Raw genomic sequence first — 20823 nt, 5'->3', positions numbered from 1 at the left:
GTCATCAGATTAGCATGATGCCACAAAAATCATCTCACTATCTAAAGATGGCAATTTGCTCAAATCTGCCCCTCTTACTGATCTTCAAATGGGATGAGGGAACTAAAGATGTTCATTTCAGAAAGGTCAAACCACTAATCTTGGGATGGCTGTGATTGCAGCATTGGATAAAATAATCTCTCCACCCACTTTGATGCTGCTTATCTAGGTCAGTGTTGTGGGAGCAACAGGACAAGCAGAGCAACCCAGATGTGCTTTTCCCCAGTTCCTCCTGAGTATCCCAGGCCAGCCGGGAGGAGGTGTAGAGACCATCCTAACGTGTCTGATCCACCTCAACTGCCTCCTAAAATAACAGTCAGTCTATTAGATTAGAGTTCCTGTCGCTTGCTGTGAGTGCTGGCTGGCAGCGACACAGTCCTGGTGCCACAGGTTCTCTGCCAGGCCGTTGAGGAGGGCAGCAACGTCGCCCAGCCCATCACTGACCTCTCCGCCCGTACGGAGCACAGGAGAGCCCCACTCCTCCTGGAACCTTGTCACTTCTCGCTCGGTCACATCGCTGTGCATGAAAAGGTCGTATCTGAATGAAATGTCAAGGAGGCATTAACAAGCATTTCAAGATATATTTACAGTGAATTTCACAATTATTTGGGCAGCAATGAGCATCTTTGGACGGCATCGTTTTCTTGCTTTTGATGTGCCATGACACAGGTTGACAGTTTTTTCAGGCATATTGTCGGCTCACAGCTGAACCAATGTCTCATTCTTTACACTATGTATTCCAAACTGGCCCATTTACAGCCAATCATCATCAAAGCTGACTCTTCGCTTACCTGTTGTTATTAAAAATGATGGATCAAGAGCCATGCTATGCAATATAACTTATGACTGCTGGATTCTTGGTGTTGCCAAAAACCTGCAGCACCTTGAAAGTGAAGAACTGCTGCACAAAAGCACTGCAGCAACTACGGTTTTATATATTTAAAAATGTATACAGCTGAAAATGGCAATCTTATCAATCTAAACTCTGGCCTCATAGACTATAATGAGAACAAAGCTGAAAACAAGTGGGTCAATATATACAGATTTAAAAAACAAAACAAAACTACAGAGTATACTTTATCTGTTGCTTGACTGAGATGGTTCTTGGTCAGCAAGTTGAGTATTATTTCTTTGAGATACATAAGAAATCAAGTGAGAGGTTTTCAAATTGCCCATATACAAAAGGATACTTGGTGCCAACCACCAATTTCACCAGTCTGTCAGACGGCCCGGACCATTTAGCAATCTGATTGGACAGATCGTCAAATGATGTCCTGTCTGTGAAGGAGAACAGGAAAAGGACAGCATCCAGTTGCTCCTTACACGACTGAAAGAAGCAGATAGCCACGGTATGTCAAAAGATGTGGGGAAAAGCTGATGCTACTTTTAATCCTGAAAATGAAATTTAGCCAGACTCATGTCCCTGTTTTTCTTCTATCATATCAGATTTTTTTCCAGTGATCACCTTGATACTTTGAGCTTTATAGTGAACGTGCAAGTCTCACACAACAGACTCGAGGCGCTGTCATGTTTAATCCACGACTTAATACAGGTTTTTCCGGCTTGTGTATTATTGTGTATGTATTATGTTTTGAACATACTGGAAGCAAATGGTCAAATCTCCGCAAGGCGTTCTCTCCACAGTCCCATAGCTGCAGGCGAAAGAAAAGCACCCGGCCACTTTCTCTCAGTTTCACTGGCCAGTACACGACTGTCGTCTCAATACCTGTGAAAGCAAAAAAAAAAAAAGTGGCATCAATTTCAGCATCACCCCATCAACGTCTGTATGTTGGATTTGTCTCGTTGCATGACAGACTAAAACAGCTCTGGGCCAGAATTTGGCCACATGGCTTTCCCAGACAGGGATTAGCCCTCATCCCAGACTGAAATGTCATTTTGCACCTAATTAACAATATGCTTTCTTTGAAATAGTCCTCAATTTTGCTTAATATAGATTTAACTGATTAGGCTTTAGGAGCAAGGATTTGTGTTTTCCCAGCACTACACAATTAACAAATTAAACTAAACAGAAGCAGGTTTAACTTCAGATTAATTCTGTTTGTCAGAAGAAACTGTCTGTGATTTTTTATTTTTTTAAATGAGTATCCTCAGTCCAGAGCCATGTGCACTCACCCCCACTAACACAGAATAACCCACGTTTTGAACTAAAAAGTAATAATCCACAGCTGTTTTACACACACTAGTGTCTGTTTTGCTACTCTCTATTGCTAAGTAACAGTATGCAATAGTTATTCAACCTACAGCCTGTTCAGGAGAGCTTTTACATCTGCTAATCTCCACTCCTAGGAAAGTGAGGAGAGTCTTCACTGGGAAAAAGTGCTGCAGTGCTTGAGTCTCTCCGGGAGGAACCACAACGTGACGCCACAGTCCTCGGGAACATGAACAAAACCTTCAGAAGTCGCTCACATCTGCTGAGCACGCCATGCCAGCATGGAGAGAGGACTTACCTGTGGTTTCATAGTGCATGCTGGGAATACTTCTTCCTGCAAGACGTGCAGCAAGAGCGGTTTTCCCTACCCCGCTCTTCCCGGAGATGAAAACCTTATAATGAACTGTGTCCACAGCCAAATGAGGCGGCATCACCGGAGACTCCAACAGGCCTGGCAAGCAAATTGAAAATTGCGTGACAGTTGGAAGAGCGCTGTTTGGTAGCACAGAAATGTACAAGTGAAATATCCCTTAGGGCTACCAAGAGAGTTGAACTAAAAAATCATGTTGAGTCACAAGTATATGGGTCTGGCAATATGCATCAAAACATTTCTAGATACATGCAATACCACACACACACACTGTTATTACATACGGCATGCAGAGGATGGTAAACTGCAAGTTCTGAAGTTTTTTTTCCATAAAACAAATCACTAAAATTTCTGGATTTTAACAGGAAAACATGTTGGTCACCTTGACTTGACAGGCATGATTCTGCTCTGTACAGAAATGTAAATATATGACAAATATAAATCGGCCTACACCGCTCATTTCTGTTCTCCTCGTAGCCACAGACAGTTCAGGCAGTTAAGCAACACTGTTTCCTCTCATGTCATTAAAATGCACAACATGGAGCTGCTCCACAGACAATAACCAGGACACTGACTTTGTGGCATTGCATTGCAGCGGTGCTGTACGATGCACAGCCACAGACATCTTAGTAACAACCACACTGAGCTCTGCAGTCAGCCCTCTGTACCTGAGTCTCATTACACCTGCACATCACAGGAAAAGGGGAAGGATAAATAAAGTGAATGTTAAACCACTAATTTATACTGACTTCCTGCCTCAGTGGAAAATAAACCTGAATACTGGAATTCACTGGCGTATTATCAAAAGTGTTTGCAGTAACCCACACCAGAGGTATTACATGTTTGTATTTTTCATTAGTTTTTATTGGTTTTTTTTTTTCCCCAATTCAGTTTGCTTCCAGAATGGATTTGCTAGGTTCAGTTAATTTGTTTTTTATGTTTAATGTTTAGCTTTATTTTAGTTTTTCCATAAATACAGATATATAGATATATAAAAAATGTGAAGGCAACTACCATACAATCATATAATCACCCCAGTCTCAATAAACATATGCACCATTCCCGTAGTGTTGACATTTTTTCTGTATTTATTTTATTTTACTTTGTAAGTACACAATATCATCTGAGTTGGTTTTCGTTTCTTCTATAAGGTCTAAATTTTATTTGTATTTGTATTATGTTTTTTTCAAATGCTAGCTGTGGTTTAGCTTTAGTTAACTATGTAAAAAAAAAAAAAAAAAAAAAAATTGGCCTACACGTGTTTCACCATTTTTCTTAATAATGTGAGGTGCATCCTTCAGACCCGACTGATCTGGTGTAGTAATGGGGTGAAGGACGATGACAGGACAACAATAACATGTGCACCGTGCTTGTCTTACTGAACTTTCTCCGTCTCTTCTTGTGCAGGATCCTGCTGAAAAACTCCCTGCTGTCTGCATCGCGGTGCCAGTCAGCGACCACCGCCGCTCCGGGCTGCGGGACCGGAGCCATGCCAGCCCGGGCCGAGCGGCCTGAGCTCACCGCCAGGCCGGAGAAAACAGCCCCCCGCACCCTGAGGAGCCCGATGACGATACGTCTGGTCGGCGGAGGGTGTTTTAAAGTATGAAAATGTCAGGGAAAAAGAGCTACCGAGCAGAAACTTCCGTCAACTAAAACGTCCCTTGACAACCAGCCGTCACTTCCGTGTTTGTGTGCTCATGATGCGTTCCAGTGCTCCGCATGAGCTCCGAGATTGAAATGCTTCTCCGTGCAACCCAAGAAACACCAGATTTATAGATAGATAGATATGTTTTGTGATTTTTATCGTCTAGTTATTTTTGTATAAAATGGCGCTTTGCCTTGCTATTAAAAGGATAATAGCTTGAAAACCCTAATGGCTCAATGCAACACTATCAAAATCCTGAACATTTTGTTGCAGTACAACACAGGCAGGAGATCAAGCTCTGGTAGCAACAACAAAAAAGTGTGGACCTATAAAGGAAAAGCTGCTCACTGTAGAATTGTGTTCGCAACAATAGATATTACAAATTACAAAAGAATTAAAACTAACATAATTAGTGACAGTGGTCGACAGTGGTTCAACACAACATTAGGTCTATTTTCTAAAATCCCATTCCCTCTCCATACAGGGCTCCATCTGGACCACACACTGTGGACATGGCGTACTAAATAACCTCCCCCTCAGTTCTCTATTTGCATGCTTTTGGCTTATTTTAGAGCCCAGGCGGCACAGAGCTGCGCATTTACTTTAATTGTCAACTACTGACAAGGCTTGCATGGCTTTTAACACCACGATTTGACCATAAACGTCACATCACGACGTTTATGGTCAACTAGGGTACCACAGAAAATTACCACTGTCCCAGCAGTATTTAATAGTCTGCAGGGACGTTCAGGAGCGCCAATGTTTTAATATTAATATTTCCGATAGTAAGTAAAGGAGGCATCGCTTGCCCGTAGCCCCTGCCAGCCGCTAGGGGGTGCTAAACCCCAGCACTTCACTGCGGCTGATAGGGCTGTATCTGCTGAGGAGAACATTAACGAAATGAGAAATGAGAGAGATTTTCATTTATTCATTTATTTAAGTTTAACAGTCCCCGTGCAGAGAGAGGATAAGGAGGAACTGCACTAAAATATCCTGCAAGCCTTGACTGTCAGGATGCCACTGCTCTCCATGGTGGAGCTCACAGACAGGGGATCCACGTCCACTGGGAGCTGGCATTTGTGGGCAAATGTGTTTATGACAGTGCCATCCTCTCCCAGCTGTGAAACAACATGTGGAGTTTAAGGAAATAACACAGAAAGTACATCAGCAGGTGACAAGTGTTGGGCTTGGAACAGTTACATAGAGAGATTAACCGCCTCACATTGTAATCAGCCATCCTTTACATTCATACCCGTAATGTGTCTTCTGTATATCAGTCAATTTGATTAAATTAAGTAAAACATTATCATTAATATAATCTATCAGATACAGGCTGAATAGGCCCAAACATTTGTTGTGTACAACAATTTATAATCCCACAATCAAAATACATCTCTTCAATTTTTTTTTTAAATAACTTTTTATAACTTTGTTTTCATTGGATTTTCAGCTCAACCAGCATTAAAACAGTGACTGTGCTTGTAAGTTACTTGGTAGGAACATAAAACAACAACCAAAAATACCATACAATCAAATAAGGTATGAAACAGACGTAATAACAATTTTATATGTAAGCATCAACTAGATCAGACAATACAGCCCTGTTTAACATTTTAGGTGGTGTTTGAATACATACCTGTTGTGCATACATATACACACACATATATGCACATACATTCACACATATATGCACACACACACCTTTATACATCAGCATGCATAATTCAGGAATGGCAGAGAAATGCAGTCACTGAAGTAAAGAAGGGGGTCCATGTGACATAGAATTTGTTTATAGACAGTTAAAGTGTGTTTAATCTTTTCTGACTTTATGCAGCTTTAATCCAAAGAACATGGCAGCAGGATGCAGAGGATTTCCAAAAAAAATAATCATCTCTTCAAATGTCCCAAGACTTGAATTTTTTTAGACATTTCATCTAAAAGTAGTATAATGACCTGTTCATTCAAAACCATCTGTATTTTTTTTTTCAAAGTGACCAAAACAGATTACAGTAGAGCTCACCTTCTCAGCGTGGACCTCTATCAGGTTGTTGGAGGATGTGACGATGACATCCTCTGGAGAAAATTCACCCACATCCACCGCAAACTGGAATGTGTCTCCAATGGTCTGGATCATCCCCGTCGGATACTCGTGGCCTGGAACAGTCATTTACAGCTCTTTTACCGCTTTTACCAACACTTCCATGGAAGGTGACATGTAATCAAACAACTATGTAGATCAATATGACGTCTCCAGTCTCTCTTTGCAGAGCTGACCTGTACATTTGTGTTGTCTGCCATTCTGCTGAGGTGCTGATCCCAAATCTGCAGAGGAGCTGACTCCACTTTCCTCCATACAGGGTTTCATGTCTTGCAATGAAGGTTGATTTTCACTGTTCACTTTATTCACTGTATGGATGATCTCTGATTTTCCTACGAGGCCATTCTGGCCTTCACATCTCAGCACCAATATTCTTTCTCTGTGTTACAAGTGTCACCGCGTACACGTCTTTTATACTGTGAGCGCATGAGTTTTAGTCAAGTGTGTGTGAGGTAGGGTGTGGAGATGTTTTTATGAAAAGCAATATGCTAAATATATCAGGTGTGATACTCCAAGAGGTGTTACTCGATTTAAATTCAAGTCACATTGAAGAGAGAAGGGCTAGAAATATGACAAATATTACACAATAAAGTAAAAACATGTGTTTAAGTTGAAATTTAAGTGATTTTTTTTTTTTTTTTTTTTTTTAAGCAATGCCATTTATTGGTGGCACCGATAGAATTTATCATGAAAATCAGAATATTAGAGTAATTAATCACCGGTGAATAACTCTATAGGGAGTGGGGATTTGGCGTGGCTGAGTGATTCAGATATGATGAAGCACAGTTATGTGAAGGCGTGAAATTCCATCCTGGCATGGCAAAGTCATCATCTACAGCTGAGGGCAGATGTCACTGAAAACCATTTACAAGGCGACAATGGATTATATAGGGACGTGATCCAGTCACGAGGAAACACAGAATTTTTTTTTTATTTAAGAAACAGGAAACACAACAGCTTGCAAACATGTGCCAGATGAGTGTTCATTTCTCAATTAACAATGACATAAATACAAAAAAAAATAAAATAAATATTAAATAATATGGACAGTTGCAGTAAGACAGGATGTAAACAAAACTGTAAAACAAATGACTTTAGGGAAATGCATTAGTACGTGAGCTGTGTGATACAGGTTTACCACTGAACTACCCAGCATTAAGAGACAATGGGATTCTTTACCCTGAGTGTAATAAAAGCCCCCTTGGTCAAGAAAAAAAAAGTGTAGAAAAAACACAGACTTAATGGTACAGAAAACACCATAAGAAAAGTGAGTGCTTGAAATAGTAGCCCTTATTCATGGAAGGCATTAAATATCTCTTGCTTTTTAAGACTTCCAGTTCAGTCATAAATACAAAGGAAAAGCAGTCTTACATTGTCTCTTTTTTGCACTTACTTTTATACGGCCTTTATTTACTATATTACATGACCTGTTTATGTTCAATAGTATAAAACTTTTTCACAATGATAAATTATTTCTCTCTGTCTGTTGCTCTAAAGTACTTCAGTGTTTTCAGTCTCAGTCCTCTCTGAGTCCTTTCTTTGTAGGGTCCTTTTCAGTCATGCAACACTCTGCCCAGGAAAGGCAGTGTAGCTGCATCTCAGTTTCTCCCTCACTTGGTCAGTCTTCCTCATCCACCAGTGAAATGGCATGGTCAGTCAGTGCATGCTGATTTGGCGACTTGTTCACATCATACCGCAAACACGCTCAGCGAGCTGGTCTGGTCTTTCAAACCCAGGATGCTGTAGGCTATCCTTTTCATGTGACCCGGCAACCGTACTCCGATGTTCCTGATGTCCCTGAAAAGGAAAAGAGAATTTGTTTAATGTTTATTTTGTGAAATACACTGATGACACTATGATTAGCCATATGTTGCATAAGGAGACTACAATGGCATAGAGAGGGTAGGGCAGTGGAGAATGAGAGGAATGGCATGGGCAGAGGATGAGTATGGTCTTCCTGCCTTCAGAAACACGGCGTAACAAATGTTGAAGTTGAGAACTCAATGCGTTCTCTGTGTTGAGACAAAATGTGGCAGTGTGCCAAACGAATCCATACAGCATGGCATGGCTGCATCTGTGCCATGTGCATACTTACTCGTGCCTCATGGCGAGCACCTGCTCCATGGTTGTGATTCCAGCGCAGGCGAAGCTTTCGTTGTACTGGCTCATTTTGATGGATTCCAGCCATTCAGGTACAGACCTGAACATGGTGCCGTCGCAGCCGCTGGTGCTGGGCAGGCGGATGGACACACTGCATGGAACAACATTAAGATGACTCATCATTTACTGCTATCTTACATGCACTGGTTGCATGTGTAATGTTTGAAAAGAGAGGAGCCAGTTTTGACTGTGACCATACCGTGGATCAAAATCAGCAATGGTTTTCAAAGACTCTGGGCTTTGCAGCAGTTTGTCCAAAATGTTGACAATGTCTGTGAAGCGAGGTCGTTTGGAGCGGTCATGCAGCCAGCACTGCAGCATCAGCTGGTAGACGGCAGATGGGCAGTCCATTGGAGCAGGCAGTCTGAACGCCTCATTGATGGCCTTCATGACCTGAGGAAGAGGAAGGGGCTTAGGTGAGCCAATGTTTTGAATCAAATTATATTTATGGCAGTAGAAATACACTTGAGTTTTACTATGTGCTGACACGAACAGTTTACTGGAAGAGGACTGTGGGAACTACACTAGCTGTCAGGCCCTTGGCAATTTTCAGTCACCACATATGCAGAATAAACTTGAGTGGTAATACATCAGAGCCCCAAGAATAGGCCATACACAGGCACTCCTTCATTTTCACTGGATGAGAAGGAAAAAGTATTTGACAGATGAAACATACCTCATGGTTGCTCATGTCCCAGTAGGGCCGTTCTCCAAACGCCATGACTTCCCACATCACAATGCCGAAGCTCCACACATCGCTGGCTGACGTGAATTTCCTGTATGCTATGGCCTCTGGGGCGGTCCAGCGTATGGGGATTTTACCTCCCTGACAGAACAGAAACATTAACAAATCATGCTTAATGGATGAAGGGAGTGGACACATGAGGCGCTGAAAGAGCTGCAGTTCAGAGTGGACACTTGGGAGCAATAATACCACTAACAGTCTAGTACTGGTAACTAGAAAATAATGAAAGGCTTGTTTTCTGTTCCTATGCTGAGATATGGCTGTTAGACTTACTCTGGTTGTGTAGGTGCCCTCGGGATCGTCCTCCAGCACACGGGACAGGCCGAAATCAGACACTTTACACTCCAAGTTGCTGTTAACTAGAACGTTTCTTGCTGCCAGGTCACGGTGCACGTAGCTCATGTCCGAGAGGTACTTCATGCCTGCAGCTATTCCTCGCAGCATTCCCACAAGCTGATACGATGGAATTTCTCCATCATGGTCCTGGGAGGAACAAAAACATTAAATGTAAGTGTTTGCTTTTATTTAGCATACAGGACTGAATGCAACATTTATGCAACAACAGAAAAAGACCACACCAAAATATGTGCACCTACCCTTAGATATATGTCAAGAGCTCCATTCTCCATGTACTCTGTCACTATCATGGCATGCTTGACTGAAAATAAGAAAAGAGTCACACATTTAGTGAGTAAATTCAGTGCAGGGAAGAAGCAGCTGATAGAAACAACATGATGTGTTTATGGGTGTTTGGTTTGTGTCCGGGACTTACATTTGGTGACAACACCCTCCAGACGGATGATGTTCTGATGTGAGAACTGACCCATGATGCTGGCCTCGCTCAAGAAGTCCTGCCTCTGCTTCTCTGTGTAGCCCGGCTTAAGAGTCTTGATGGCCACTGCCACCTCTCCTCGCCCTGGGGCCTTCATCACCCCTCGAAACACTTCCCCAAACTCTCCTGGTGTGCAGACAGAAAGCAGGAGGAGAGATTAGAAACAACATCCTGATACATCCTCCACTGGAAAGCAAGCAGACACTTTCAAGAGATATTCAGTTCCAATCTTACCTGCACCGATGACTTTTTGTTTGCTAATGGCATTCGGATGGATTTCGGTGGCAAACTTCAGAATGGCGATGTTAGGATCCTCATACATGTGTGGATCAACATAAGTCTTTAGGGGCTTTAGTTGATCTAAGGAGGAAATAATGATGAAATTATTTGGCTGTAGTATATATTAGACTGGTTCCAACTCTTGTGTAAGTTGTGTGAGTAAATAATACTTTCCATCAACTTTTTCACCCAAATATAATGATCTGATATGAAAGTTTTAATTTAGTTTCTCATGTTTTTTTGCTAACCTGTCGAGAAGTAGGGATCTTCGGGTCCTCTTCTGCCATGGGAGCTCAGTTTCCTGAGAGGAAAACACACATAATGACTACTGGACTTAACAGCATCCAGACTGTCACATGAGTAATTGCAGGTCAGTCTTTGCTCAAAGACCAAGTCTGTTTTCAATAGCAGCACTGACAATTACTGATAAACCCTCCATGAGCTCCATAGCCGAGCATCCTTAACTTACTCAGCCTTGTGGCACATAATCACACAGTCTGCAGGTTTGTAGACAACATTTATCTAAATGACATGTGCCAAGAGTGTGGATATGAAGAGTGTTGTTACTAACCGTTTACGCAGCAGCAGAACCACCACCACGATGAGCAGCATCACGCCACCCCCCACCACGGCTCCCATAACCACTGTGGAGTTGTTCTGGGTCTGAGACTCGGCTGTACAAACAACAGAAAGACACAAATCTATCAATAACAGTATGTGAAATAGAAGTCACAGTTAGCTCAAAAGTAAAAAAAAAAAAAAGAAAAAGAAAGAAAAAAAGAAATATAAAACATTTTATATGAACACATACAGTATATAACATTGCTCTTAGCTGCTGTTACCTAATGGCAATGTCTGGAACTCGTGCTCCATGCTGTAGCTGCCAGGGTTGCCTTCAGGACTCAGGGCCTGCACCCTGAACATGTAAGCAGTGTCTGGGGAGAGGTCGTTAATCTGGACAGAGCTTTTCTCCAGAACCAGGACTGTGTATGTAGTGACATCGCGCTCGTTGTCATCATCCTGTGAAGACAGATTTAGGGTTAACTGAAACTGGAAGAATTACAGGTTTTTTTTTCTTTATTAAACCAAGCAGATCACTGACATATTTTTAAAACAGTCTAAATTGTGAATGAGGGAAAGAGAGGGGCAAAACACTCTATCTTACTTTTCTGCGGTACATAAGCTCATAGCGGTGACTGATGTGGGCAGGGGCTCTGCGGGACAGGGCCCAGGACAGAGACAAGCTGGTGGAGCTGCGCTCATCCAGGCGGATCAGCGTCACCTTGGGGGGATCTGATGGTGGTTAGAGGACGGAAAGCAAAATAATAGTTACTGACTAATCATACGCTTTCGAAAGGTCATTTGGAAATTAAAGCCTTAAGGATTCAGTGGGCAAACGTTAAAATTCCTCATTGTGTAATAAGCCCTTCAACTGTAGTACCCCTACACTCATCACTACAACATTACAGGAAAAGATAGCTGAAATTTTAGTACTTTATTACCTAAGCCCTCATTATACAATCATGTTACAAAAGGTACTTGAGCTGCCTAACATTTCAAAATAATCACCAGCATATATTAAATCTAACCAGTTAGCAAATATTTTTATATCACTCTGCATTTGTTTTCTTTTCATTAGTCACAACAATGTCTCCACACACAGACGTCACCATGATGACATAATGTGGAAGATATTATCTACCATGGTAGCAGGAGATACAAAACATTGAATGCGACCAAACTAACCTGTATAGTGCAGAGTGGTGGTGATGGTGGCAGTGGGCTTCTCATTACTGTACTGGGACACTCCACTGTGGGCTTCCACAGTGAAAGTGTAGTTGAAATGAGAGTCAAGGTCACTGACTATGACGGTGGTGTCCTGCAGGTCTGTGGGTCCTGGTTCAAAACGGACCTTCTCGCCACAGGGGACACACAAGGCTCCATCGCAATGCTCACACACCACACTGTAGGTGAGGTCAGAGCGGCCCCCTGTCACCAGTGGAGGGCTCCAGGACAGCTGCAGCCTGCCCTCTGCTGACAGGGTGGTGGAGGCCAGGTCACGAGGGGCACTGGGTGGTGCTGGGGAGGAAGTGTCACAGTTAGCCCCATCTTCTAAACTCTCTCTCTAATGAGCTGAAAGTTGATTTGGCTGTGTTAGTAACATGACAATGAACGCGGCTCTCACCAGAGCAGGGCGATGAAGGAGGGTCTGATGAGGATCGGTAGAAACCCTCCTCACATGGACAAACAAGGGCGCCGGCTGAAGACTCCTTGGTGTTCACAGGACAAACCTGACACAGCTGACTGGATACAGATGGCTTGAAGTAGCCTGGTTTGCATTCTGTGTGAGACCGAGAATATGTTTGTAAATTGAAGCATAATACACTGGTATAAGTACATGTATATGCACACACACACACACACACACATGTATACGCACGCAGGAAAAGAAAGGCTGATGAAATCTCTAACGGTGAAACTGTAATATCAGTCCCTACGTTTGACAGGAAACATTTGTTTTGAGTAACCTATAATCACAGAGCCTTTGTGTCCAAAGGAATGAAATGGGATTTCCCTGAAGATCTGCCTGCACTTGCCTTTTTGCCTGCAGTCCTAGGATCAGGTCACACCGCAAGTGTAAACCGGAACGTTAAAACCACCGGGGTAATCAGCATTTCCCTTATGACCTCTCAACTCAAACACTCTGGCAGAAAATTTGTGTGTTTTTGCAAAAAGGAAATAACACCTTGGATACTGCTGAAGTGTTAAGGAATTTCAATGGCTGTTTCAGGACGCAGATAAAGAGCCTTCCATTCCAGGGCACAGAAGGTTAACGAGTGTTCAGACAGTACAGAAACCAGGACACAAGAGCTTTAACTCAAGTCTGAGGCTGATGTTTCCTTCCTTTCTTCCTTCCTCTATGCCTCCCACCAGCGGCAAATTACACCATGTATGGATGAATAGTTATGACAGAAGAACAAGGAAGAGGAAGAGCTGCTGGAGACGACTGTGATGTTGCCTGTGTTTACGGAGACAGATGCACATATTTTTTGAGTAGGGTAGGAAGAGCGTTGTTTACTTGAAAAACAATAAAAGTAGCAGATAACTTGAAAGATCTCCCCTCTCCTTCCATTTTGCTGTCTCACTGGTGAGCAGGCTTTCATCTGGGCCCTGTGCTGGTGGTCAAGAGAGGGGAGGTGAACCAGGTCTGCTGGGCGGCTGCTTTCCTTCCCCACCATGGCAGGGGGACCTTAGAACAACAGCTATTGCCACCATTGAAGAGAGGGAGCAAGTCTGAGTTGGAGTAGGAGGGATGGAGATGAATAGGTGGATGGGTGGGGGATGGGTAAAGGTCTGAAACACCAACAGAAGTTCTCTCTGGGGAGTCACTTGACGGGTGTGGGGGTGTACCGAGGTCTTTTCGCATAAGAAAAGGGGGCCAGCCTATTTCATCTTGAGCCTGAGCAGCAGGACCTCTGTCACGTACCAAAGAAACCCCAGCCCTATTCATCTATTGTGTCTGGGATTGGACAGAGTGGTGCCATAAATATGTTGCATTAATCATTACAGCTTGTGCACGGTGGCATGTGTGACATCCATGAGTGCAACCATTAATGTTATTTCAAGCAGGATGAATTTCCAATTCGACAAAACTTTGAAACTATTTTGCATAAGAAGCTAGAAGCTTTTTTTTTCACTGTATAAAAGATTTTTGTTAAATCTTGACGTTATTAAACAATCTTCAACATTTATTTGATTTTTTAAATTTTTGCTTGCCGAAACAGCCTATCAATTGTCCCACGCTTCCTTTGACTATGAAACGAATGTGAAAAGGACTTCTGTTCCGCACCACGGCATCTGTTAATTGAATCTGTTTTTTGCTCTTTGTGTTGGTCCTATTGTTCTAATGAGTGGGAACATGGATTACATCGCTGGTTGCGTGTGTTAACAACCGGATGAAAGAGCAAAGGGAGGCAAAGCAGGGCATGTCATTGGTTAACAGCTGTCCTGTTGGTCTACTAATCCTCTTGACTAAATTACACTCCACACCTATCTAAGCAGCCACGAAACTAACCACCCTCATGCGCCAACTGTCGACTCACTCCCCACCCTCACCCCAACCAAAGACAACCTGCTTATTTGTGTCAGTCAGCATTCCTCCTCATCTCACTCAGCCTCTTTTTCCCACAACAGTTGGTAACTTCAGTGAAATCCACATCCAGGCTGTGGGCCACCAAGGATTTGCCTCGCTATAATAATCATTTACTGAACAATTGCTTTTTAACAACTGAACAAGGCTGCTGGGATTTCTTTCATAAGTTAGCCAGTGAGAGTTGGCTAGAAATGTAAAATGGAAACTGCAACATCATAATTGCGTTTTTGATTCAGCGGTAAAACATGTTTCCTGTATCCTAATAATAAGGTCATCCTCCAGACTCTGGAATCACAGTTTTTCCTGTCATTAGTGTTTCCTCTCTTCCTCTCAGCAACTCCCTGCCAGCTTCCGTTTCAGGTGCACAGCTCTGAGTCGGCCAGTGGTCAGCAACCTCAGAGTCTGGAACGTTCCTGAGTTTTGCCTTCCTCCCATACCCGAGAGCCTCTTTGAAGTGCTGATCCTAAAGTGGCATGTACAATCATAGCACAAGATTTTCTGTTTGATGTGCACTACCTTGCTATTATGTATGGGTGGTGAGTGACTGTTAAGCCGATCTATTCAGTTATAGGAACATTTCCAGGAGTTGAACAAACTTCTCCAGTAAAGGTGACTACAGGAGACCAAGGAGTCATAAACCACAGTGTGACTCAGTCGACCCTGTGATAGGCGTGCCGGCACCATCCCTGTAATCTTTGGTTTCTGTAGCCTTGGCAACTGACGCATACAAATAGTTGGGAGAAGAAGCCACACCACTACTCAGGTATTCCTCTGGCCATTTCACACGGCTGTCTCTTAGTCAATCAGTACTGTAGGTGACGCGAGGGTGAAAGAATTCCTTTCAGAAATCCCCACAGCTCAGTGAGCATACAGTGCCCTCCCTCCTTCCTCCTAGTCTGTCTTTACCCTCTCTCTCCTCCCACGTTTCCTCCACATAGCTCAACACGCCACACCCCGGAATGCCAAAGACAGGCCAACTTCCAGACAAACAATAAGAGCAAATATGAACACCGCAGCCATCTCCTGTACTGTACACAGCATGATGTGTACAGTACAATGTTTTTTTTTTTGTTTTTTTTTTAATTGTTGACACTCTACATACACTCGCAGGTCTCACTCCAGGGCATCACATACTTCAAAGTGCTCACATTCCTGACTTAGTCTGGATGTCACTCACATGAGCAGACACACCACAAGCATTCAACGGAGTGCCCATAATTTTAAAATTATATGTGCCTCTGCTTTATATATTTGTTTTTAAAGGCTTCCTCCCCACAAATACCAGACTGCTTGACATTTTTACCCTCATTTCCCTTGAAACAAGACTTATATCCATATTTTCCATATAACCTGAAGCCATCATCCATAAAACAGGGCCCTCGCCAAACCCCATTCCTCAGTCCCAAGAAACATGACAGTGGAAAGCAGAAAAAAATATATTGGCCAACAGGTAAGGAGATGGAACGATTCCATGGTTACCTCTGAAACAGCAGAACTGAAACAAAACAAACAAGTTTATACCCCTTTCCTGTCTCCTCCCTTTCCCCTGTCCAATCTTGCTCTACCTGTCCTACTTCAAAAAAAATGTGTTGTGTTATTGTGAGATGAAGATTTGTGAGTGCACCACATACAATTAACATTCCTGGGAACTTATTTCTTACACCTTGACAGTGTGGTGGTTTGGTATTTGACTCAGAATCCATCTACTCCTACAGCGCACACGCACTTGAACACACACACATGCATGCATGTCTCACTCTTCTCACTTGAGTGCACTGCATACTTCAATTGACATTGCTTACCTTGGCAGGAATCTCCAGTGGTTTCATAGCCTGCACGGCACTGGCACTGGCCCACTGGCACCACCCACTCGCCCTCAGCTGTGCAGTAGATGCGCGGGGTGGCCTGACTGACAGCGTTGTCCACGCAGGATCCCTCCACCTCCCTGAGACTATCAGCCACTGTCTCTGGGAAGGCTGCCAAGCTCTGCACTGTGGACGGGCAGGTCTTGTAGTACACTCTAACAGAGAGCAGCGCCACGCAAGCCCCCATGTCCTGGAAGGCCAGATAAAACCCTTTTTGTGACAGAGGCCCCACAGTCCTCGTCTCCATGTTGATCTTCAGCAAACCACGGCCCTGTGTGATCTCATCTGGGGCTATGGTGGCCACTTTGCGGAACTGGCCTTTACGGAAGCTGGTTCCCACATCGGCGTCTGCCTCTGAGATGAAAAGGTTGAAGGTTTCTTTGCAGGCCAGGGAGGCACCATCAAAGGTATTACAGTCTCGTACAACAAAGTGGAGCTCTACAGAGAACCGTGTAGTCCCTGGGCGGCGCTGGATGAATGTTGTGCGTAACCAGTTATCCTGGTCACTAGAGTCTATGTTACAGACACTGTAGGTATACAGGAGGGAGCCGTTCACCACCGTCTGGACTATCTCCCACTGAAACACAGAAAATGAGAGAGGAGAAGGTTGAGTTTAAGTGGCAGGAGTGTCTATGACCAAGCTGCAATAATGAAAGGAGAAAAAGCAGTTTTTTTCAGAGACCGAGTGCAGGGCTCTTTGTTCATTCCAGAAACCAGTTACATGCTGAGTGAGAAACCCATAAACTGCAGAAGTGAGGCTGGTGCTTTTTCCACACGTTCAGATTCTTGGCCTGGACATGTGCTGCGCTCACAACGTGTGTGGTTTTCCACTAATACACAAGGGTGCATATGTGTGAGACAGACATAGCTCTAACAAATACTACTGTAGAATACCAACTAACATTTATGGCAGTTAAAGGAGGTTTATAAGCACAGTGCAAAGGCATGGCAGCCAAATTGGCAGCAATTAAGACTTTTTAAGAGAGGGAAGCAATGACTAGCTGAAAGATTAAAAGCCTCCATTAAACATTAAGAAATTTAATACATCAAATGACATTCGAAGTAGTATGTTTAAAGGGCTGAACCAAGGACTTCATTTACCCAGCGTTAGAAGAGGGAAAGATGAGAAATGACATTTTTCATTTCAAAATGAGATCTCTGCCAGTTGGAAAAAGTGAGACAAAATGACTGCTAGCGTTAAAGTACTTAATGAAGCATATCAGGTAATTTATGTCTGTTGGTCACAAAAAGACTATTATAATCTATATTAGAAACTTCATATTTTAGTATAGAGCATATAGAACACCAGAAAATGAATTATCTAAAGTGACTCTTCTGCTTTTTGAAAATAGGTTGTTCAAATAAGTTTGGGGTGACCAATCAGGAAGAACATATACAAGGCATGATCCTGTGTTGCAAAAGTCCAAACTTAAATAGATACGCTCTGCAAGTGTGAGGAACTTGGATGAGAAAAAAACCAACATGCAAAGGACAAGGGGAAATCCTATCTGATACAATGAGAATCGTTGGACCTAACAGTCACACAAGAAAAGTAGCCCATGCTCTGGTACTAACCACGTCCTGTTGCTTTTTTTAGATGGAAAGCCACTGAACTATAGATAGAGAGATGGTTCTCCACACACAACCAGTCTTTCTTTCTCTTTCAGTCATGTTTTACGCTCTGCTACAACAGTCCAGATCTTATATCTCAGTGCTTGGGAGGATCAGAGGGAAAAATGAGCGACTGTTGGGTTTTGTGGTTTAATGTTGAAATGATAACCTGCTGCGTGTTTTTATTTAGCAAAGTCCTGCCAGTACTGTAAATTTCAATGTAACTTGAATCTTGACACTTTACTGACATTCATAGTGTGGTTATGAATTAAAGTGTTGTTTTTACACAATTAATTGAGCTCTGCCAAAGCTTTTCTGGCTCCATCTCTAAGTTTTTCTGCTGGACTGAATGGGCAGGAATGAGGCTCTCATTATTATCATTATCATGCTATTTTCACTTCAGCAATAAGCAGACTTGTGCCGTATTTATGATCCAGTTGTCACGCACAGAGAAAGACGTCTTCAAGTCTTGAACCTGAAATGTTTAAAATGTCTCCTGAGGTATAAATACTCACCCCGTTCTCATATGGCGAAGTCAACCACCCTAACTCTCCTCCTGAAGCTTTCATATCCAGCAACACCTCTGCAAGAAAAAACATCAAAACAAGTTTTAAAACAGATGTATCAACACAAATCAAATGTGAATCATAAAAGAGCAGGAAAAAATTTACCTCAGGAAGTGACACATGAGTAACAGGACAACAGTAATTGATTATACCCATGTAATAGGCCAACAATTGTCTCTGATTGTATACATGTAATTTATAGCTCTAGGAAGGGCAGTGGGTCAAATGTATAAATTATTTTGTTTCTTGGGGTATTAAAATAAAACGACTGATTATGATTTTACCACACAATAAAAAAAGACAGATCACCCTCCTGGGTCTCTAGTGCCAACAGCTTTATGGGAGGCACATGCCTTCCCTTGACAATTTAATCAAGCATGTCGATCCCGATTCAAGACTTCACTGACCGTGTCCTCCGACTTACAGGATAAATAATGTCTGAGAAAGGCGTGGGAAGTTAAATCGCATGACGAGAGGAACACATGAGCCGTAAAGCTCCACATCATTAAGTGAAACACAAGTTTGACACGTTTTGGGATCACACAGGTGTCCTTTATCCTATACCTTACAAAGGCCTGGAATTTTTTTTTTCTTTCTTTTTCGTTTAATTAAATGACAAACAAAACGAGTAACAGCTTAAGCTCAAGCGAAACAGACGAATTCTACATACAATAGTTAAATAGGACAATAGTCTAGGTTACCTTACGGGTAAAGTGGCTTACATTAAAATGACTTTTTTCTAAAATGATACAACTTAAAAATTAAGTGGAAAATTAACTTGACAGCTTCATACACGCACACTATTTAAAGTGAAACGCCAAGAAATCCCATAAAATAGGCTATGACGCTCTAACCACCTGAGTCATGTGGAAGAGGCTGGTTCAAGCTGTACTTTTTACCGAGAAGTTATAAAATAAAAGTACTTACGTTCTTTTGACTGGAGGCTGTAACATATGTGACTAATAAATAAAACGGCGAATAACTCGAGGCGACGGGAATCCATTTTGCCACAACTTTATCAAAACATCTACAGTGTTATCCCAAAGAAAGCTCCCGTGCGTCGGCTCTCGCTCCACTTGTATGGAGATCACTATGCGCTGCGAGTGAGCACGAGCCGGAGCCCATTGAGAAACAGGTGGCGTCATCCGCCCCGCCTCGCGCCCTCTGGAATGTGGAAGTTTTCCTTATCTGGAACATTGTGGGCGTGGTCAAACCCACTGGACCGCACCTGTTATATGGAAACGGATGGCGTCTGTTGTGATTCATTGTAATATCCAACGATGCGATATGAGGTAATTAACATCCCTCGACCAGGAGTTGTGTCTGTTACTGTTTTATCATAGATAGGCCTAGATCAGTCAAGGTTAATGTTTCACAACGGAGAGCTGTCTGTTGACAAGAGCAGCAGCATCATGGGAAAAAGCTGCAGTCCAACTTTTATCTAATTATCAACTTTTATCCCTTTGCCTTGCACTGCTAATAGTAACATTCAAGCAGGTGGATTAAAACTCTCTTTGGCTATGGACAAGTTTGTTAACCTCTGAATCAGAATCTTATAAAATTATGTTTGAGGTATTTTGATAGTCATAAATCACATTATAGCCCTGGACTTAGCCAGCAAGCCTACTGAATTCATCAAGCTAGAGTAGTTAGCCCATTACTAAACCTACATTAACAGTTTGGATATTTTTCTCTCACTGTAATTTTCAAGGAAATTGTGCAATTAGGCAATTAAGTGATGCAATAATTAAAACTTCATGGAGGCTGAACTTTGCAAAATGTTCTATTGTTCTACAGGTGGATCTGGATATTCATTTTTTAGCATGTGTCCTGTCCTGTGTTTTATATAAGACACCTGGCTGCAAGGAGACTTTCCCATTTGGGCCAGTGAGGTTGTATTTAATTGTATTGAATTGAACTGATTGAATTATTGTGTATATGATACAACCGGTGCAATTTAATCATGATCACTTTAAAACACATACCGATACAGACAATTTTTTTTTCCTATAAGAAACTAATTTCCAACTTTCTTCCTTGAGTTTCTTTGCACCTGTATTAAATATAGCTCTGTGCCTTTTCTACTCGGTAGCAGCGTTTATATGGCTTGGGAGAGAGAGCACTAAATTTTCTTTTTTTTCTTTTTTTTTTTTTAGAAAGTTATAAATACACCTGGAAGGAATTTCAGAAGGGGTTTAGCAATATCAGTTTCCAGTTCTTCTTTGATGCATTTACACTTGAGTTTAAAATTTATCTTCACACCAAATTTATTTTTTAAAAAGTGATAAAA

The 20823-nt window shown here is 42.4% G+C and overlaps 3 protein-coding genes across 3 annotated transcripts; all 3 read right to left on the bottom strand.

Annotated features, from left to right (window-relative positions):
- Nucleotides 1-52: 52 nt before the first annotated feature.
- Nucleotides 53-4263, bottom strand: cplane2 (ciliogenesis and planar polarity effector 2). The gene is made up of 5 exons (XM_030051733.1): nucleotides 3959-4263; nucleotides 2508-2660; nucleotides 1641-1765; nucleotides 1230-1366; nucleotides 53-577 (listed from the first exon to the last, which is right to left on the bottom strand). Exons 1-5 carry the CDS (start codon nucleotides 4068-4070, stop codon nucleotides 364-366), a joined length of 741 nt encoding a protein of 246 aa, XP_029907593.1. The 5' UTR covers nucleotides 4071-4263; the 3' UTR covers nucleotides 53-363.
- A 944-nt stretch (nucleotides 4264-5207) lies between these two features.
- LOC115359237 (heat shock protein beta-7-like) lies at nucleotides 5208-6391 on the bottom strand. Its single transcript, XM_030051599.1, has 2 exons — nucleotides 6245-6391; nucleotides 5208-5342 (listed from the first exon to the last, which is right to left on the bottom strand). Exons 1-2 carry the CDS (start codon nucleotides 6389-6391, stop codon nucleotides 5208-5210), a joined length of 282 nt encoding a protein of 93 aa, XP_029907459.1.
- Nucleotides 6392-7378: 987 nt separating this feature from the next.
- epha2a (eph receptor A2 a) lies at nucleotides 7379-19591 on the bottom strand. The gene is made up of 17 exons (XM_030051730.1): nucleotides 19461-19591; nucleotides 18483-18550; nucleotides 16294-16933; nucleotides 12524-12679; nucleotides 12085-12417; nucleotides 11504-11631; nucleotides 11181-11358; nucleotides 10910-11012; nucleotides 10587-10639; nucleotides 10294-10419; nucleotides 10000-10185; nucleotides 9824-9885; nucleotides 9501-9710; nucleotides 9159-9308; nucleotides 8682-8875; nucleotides 8418-8573; nucleotides 7379-8119 (listed from the first exon to the last, which is right to left on the bottom strand). Exons 1-17 carry the CDS (start codon nucleotides 19534-19536, stop codon nucleotides 8011-8013), a joined length of 2928 nt encoding a protein of 975 aa, XP_029907590.1. The 5' UTR covers nucleotides 19537-19591; the 3' UTR covers nucleotides 7379-8010.
- Between the last annotated feature and the right edge of the window lie 1232 nt (nucleotides 19592-20823).

The sequence above is a fragment of the Myripristis murdjan genome, chromosome 5, assembly GCF_902150065.1.
Source record: "Myripristis murdjan chromosome 5, fMyrMur1.1, whole genome shotgun sequence".
NCBI lineage: Eukaryota > Metazoa > Chordata > Actinopteri > Holocentriformes > Holocentridae > Myripristis > Myripristis murdjan.
Note: the sequence above shows the minus strand (reverse complement) of the source record. Positions and strands in the feature narration are given on the sequence as shown.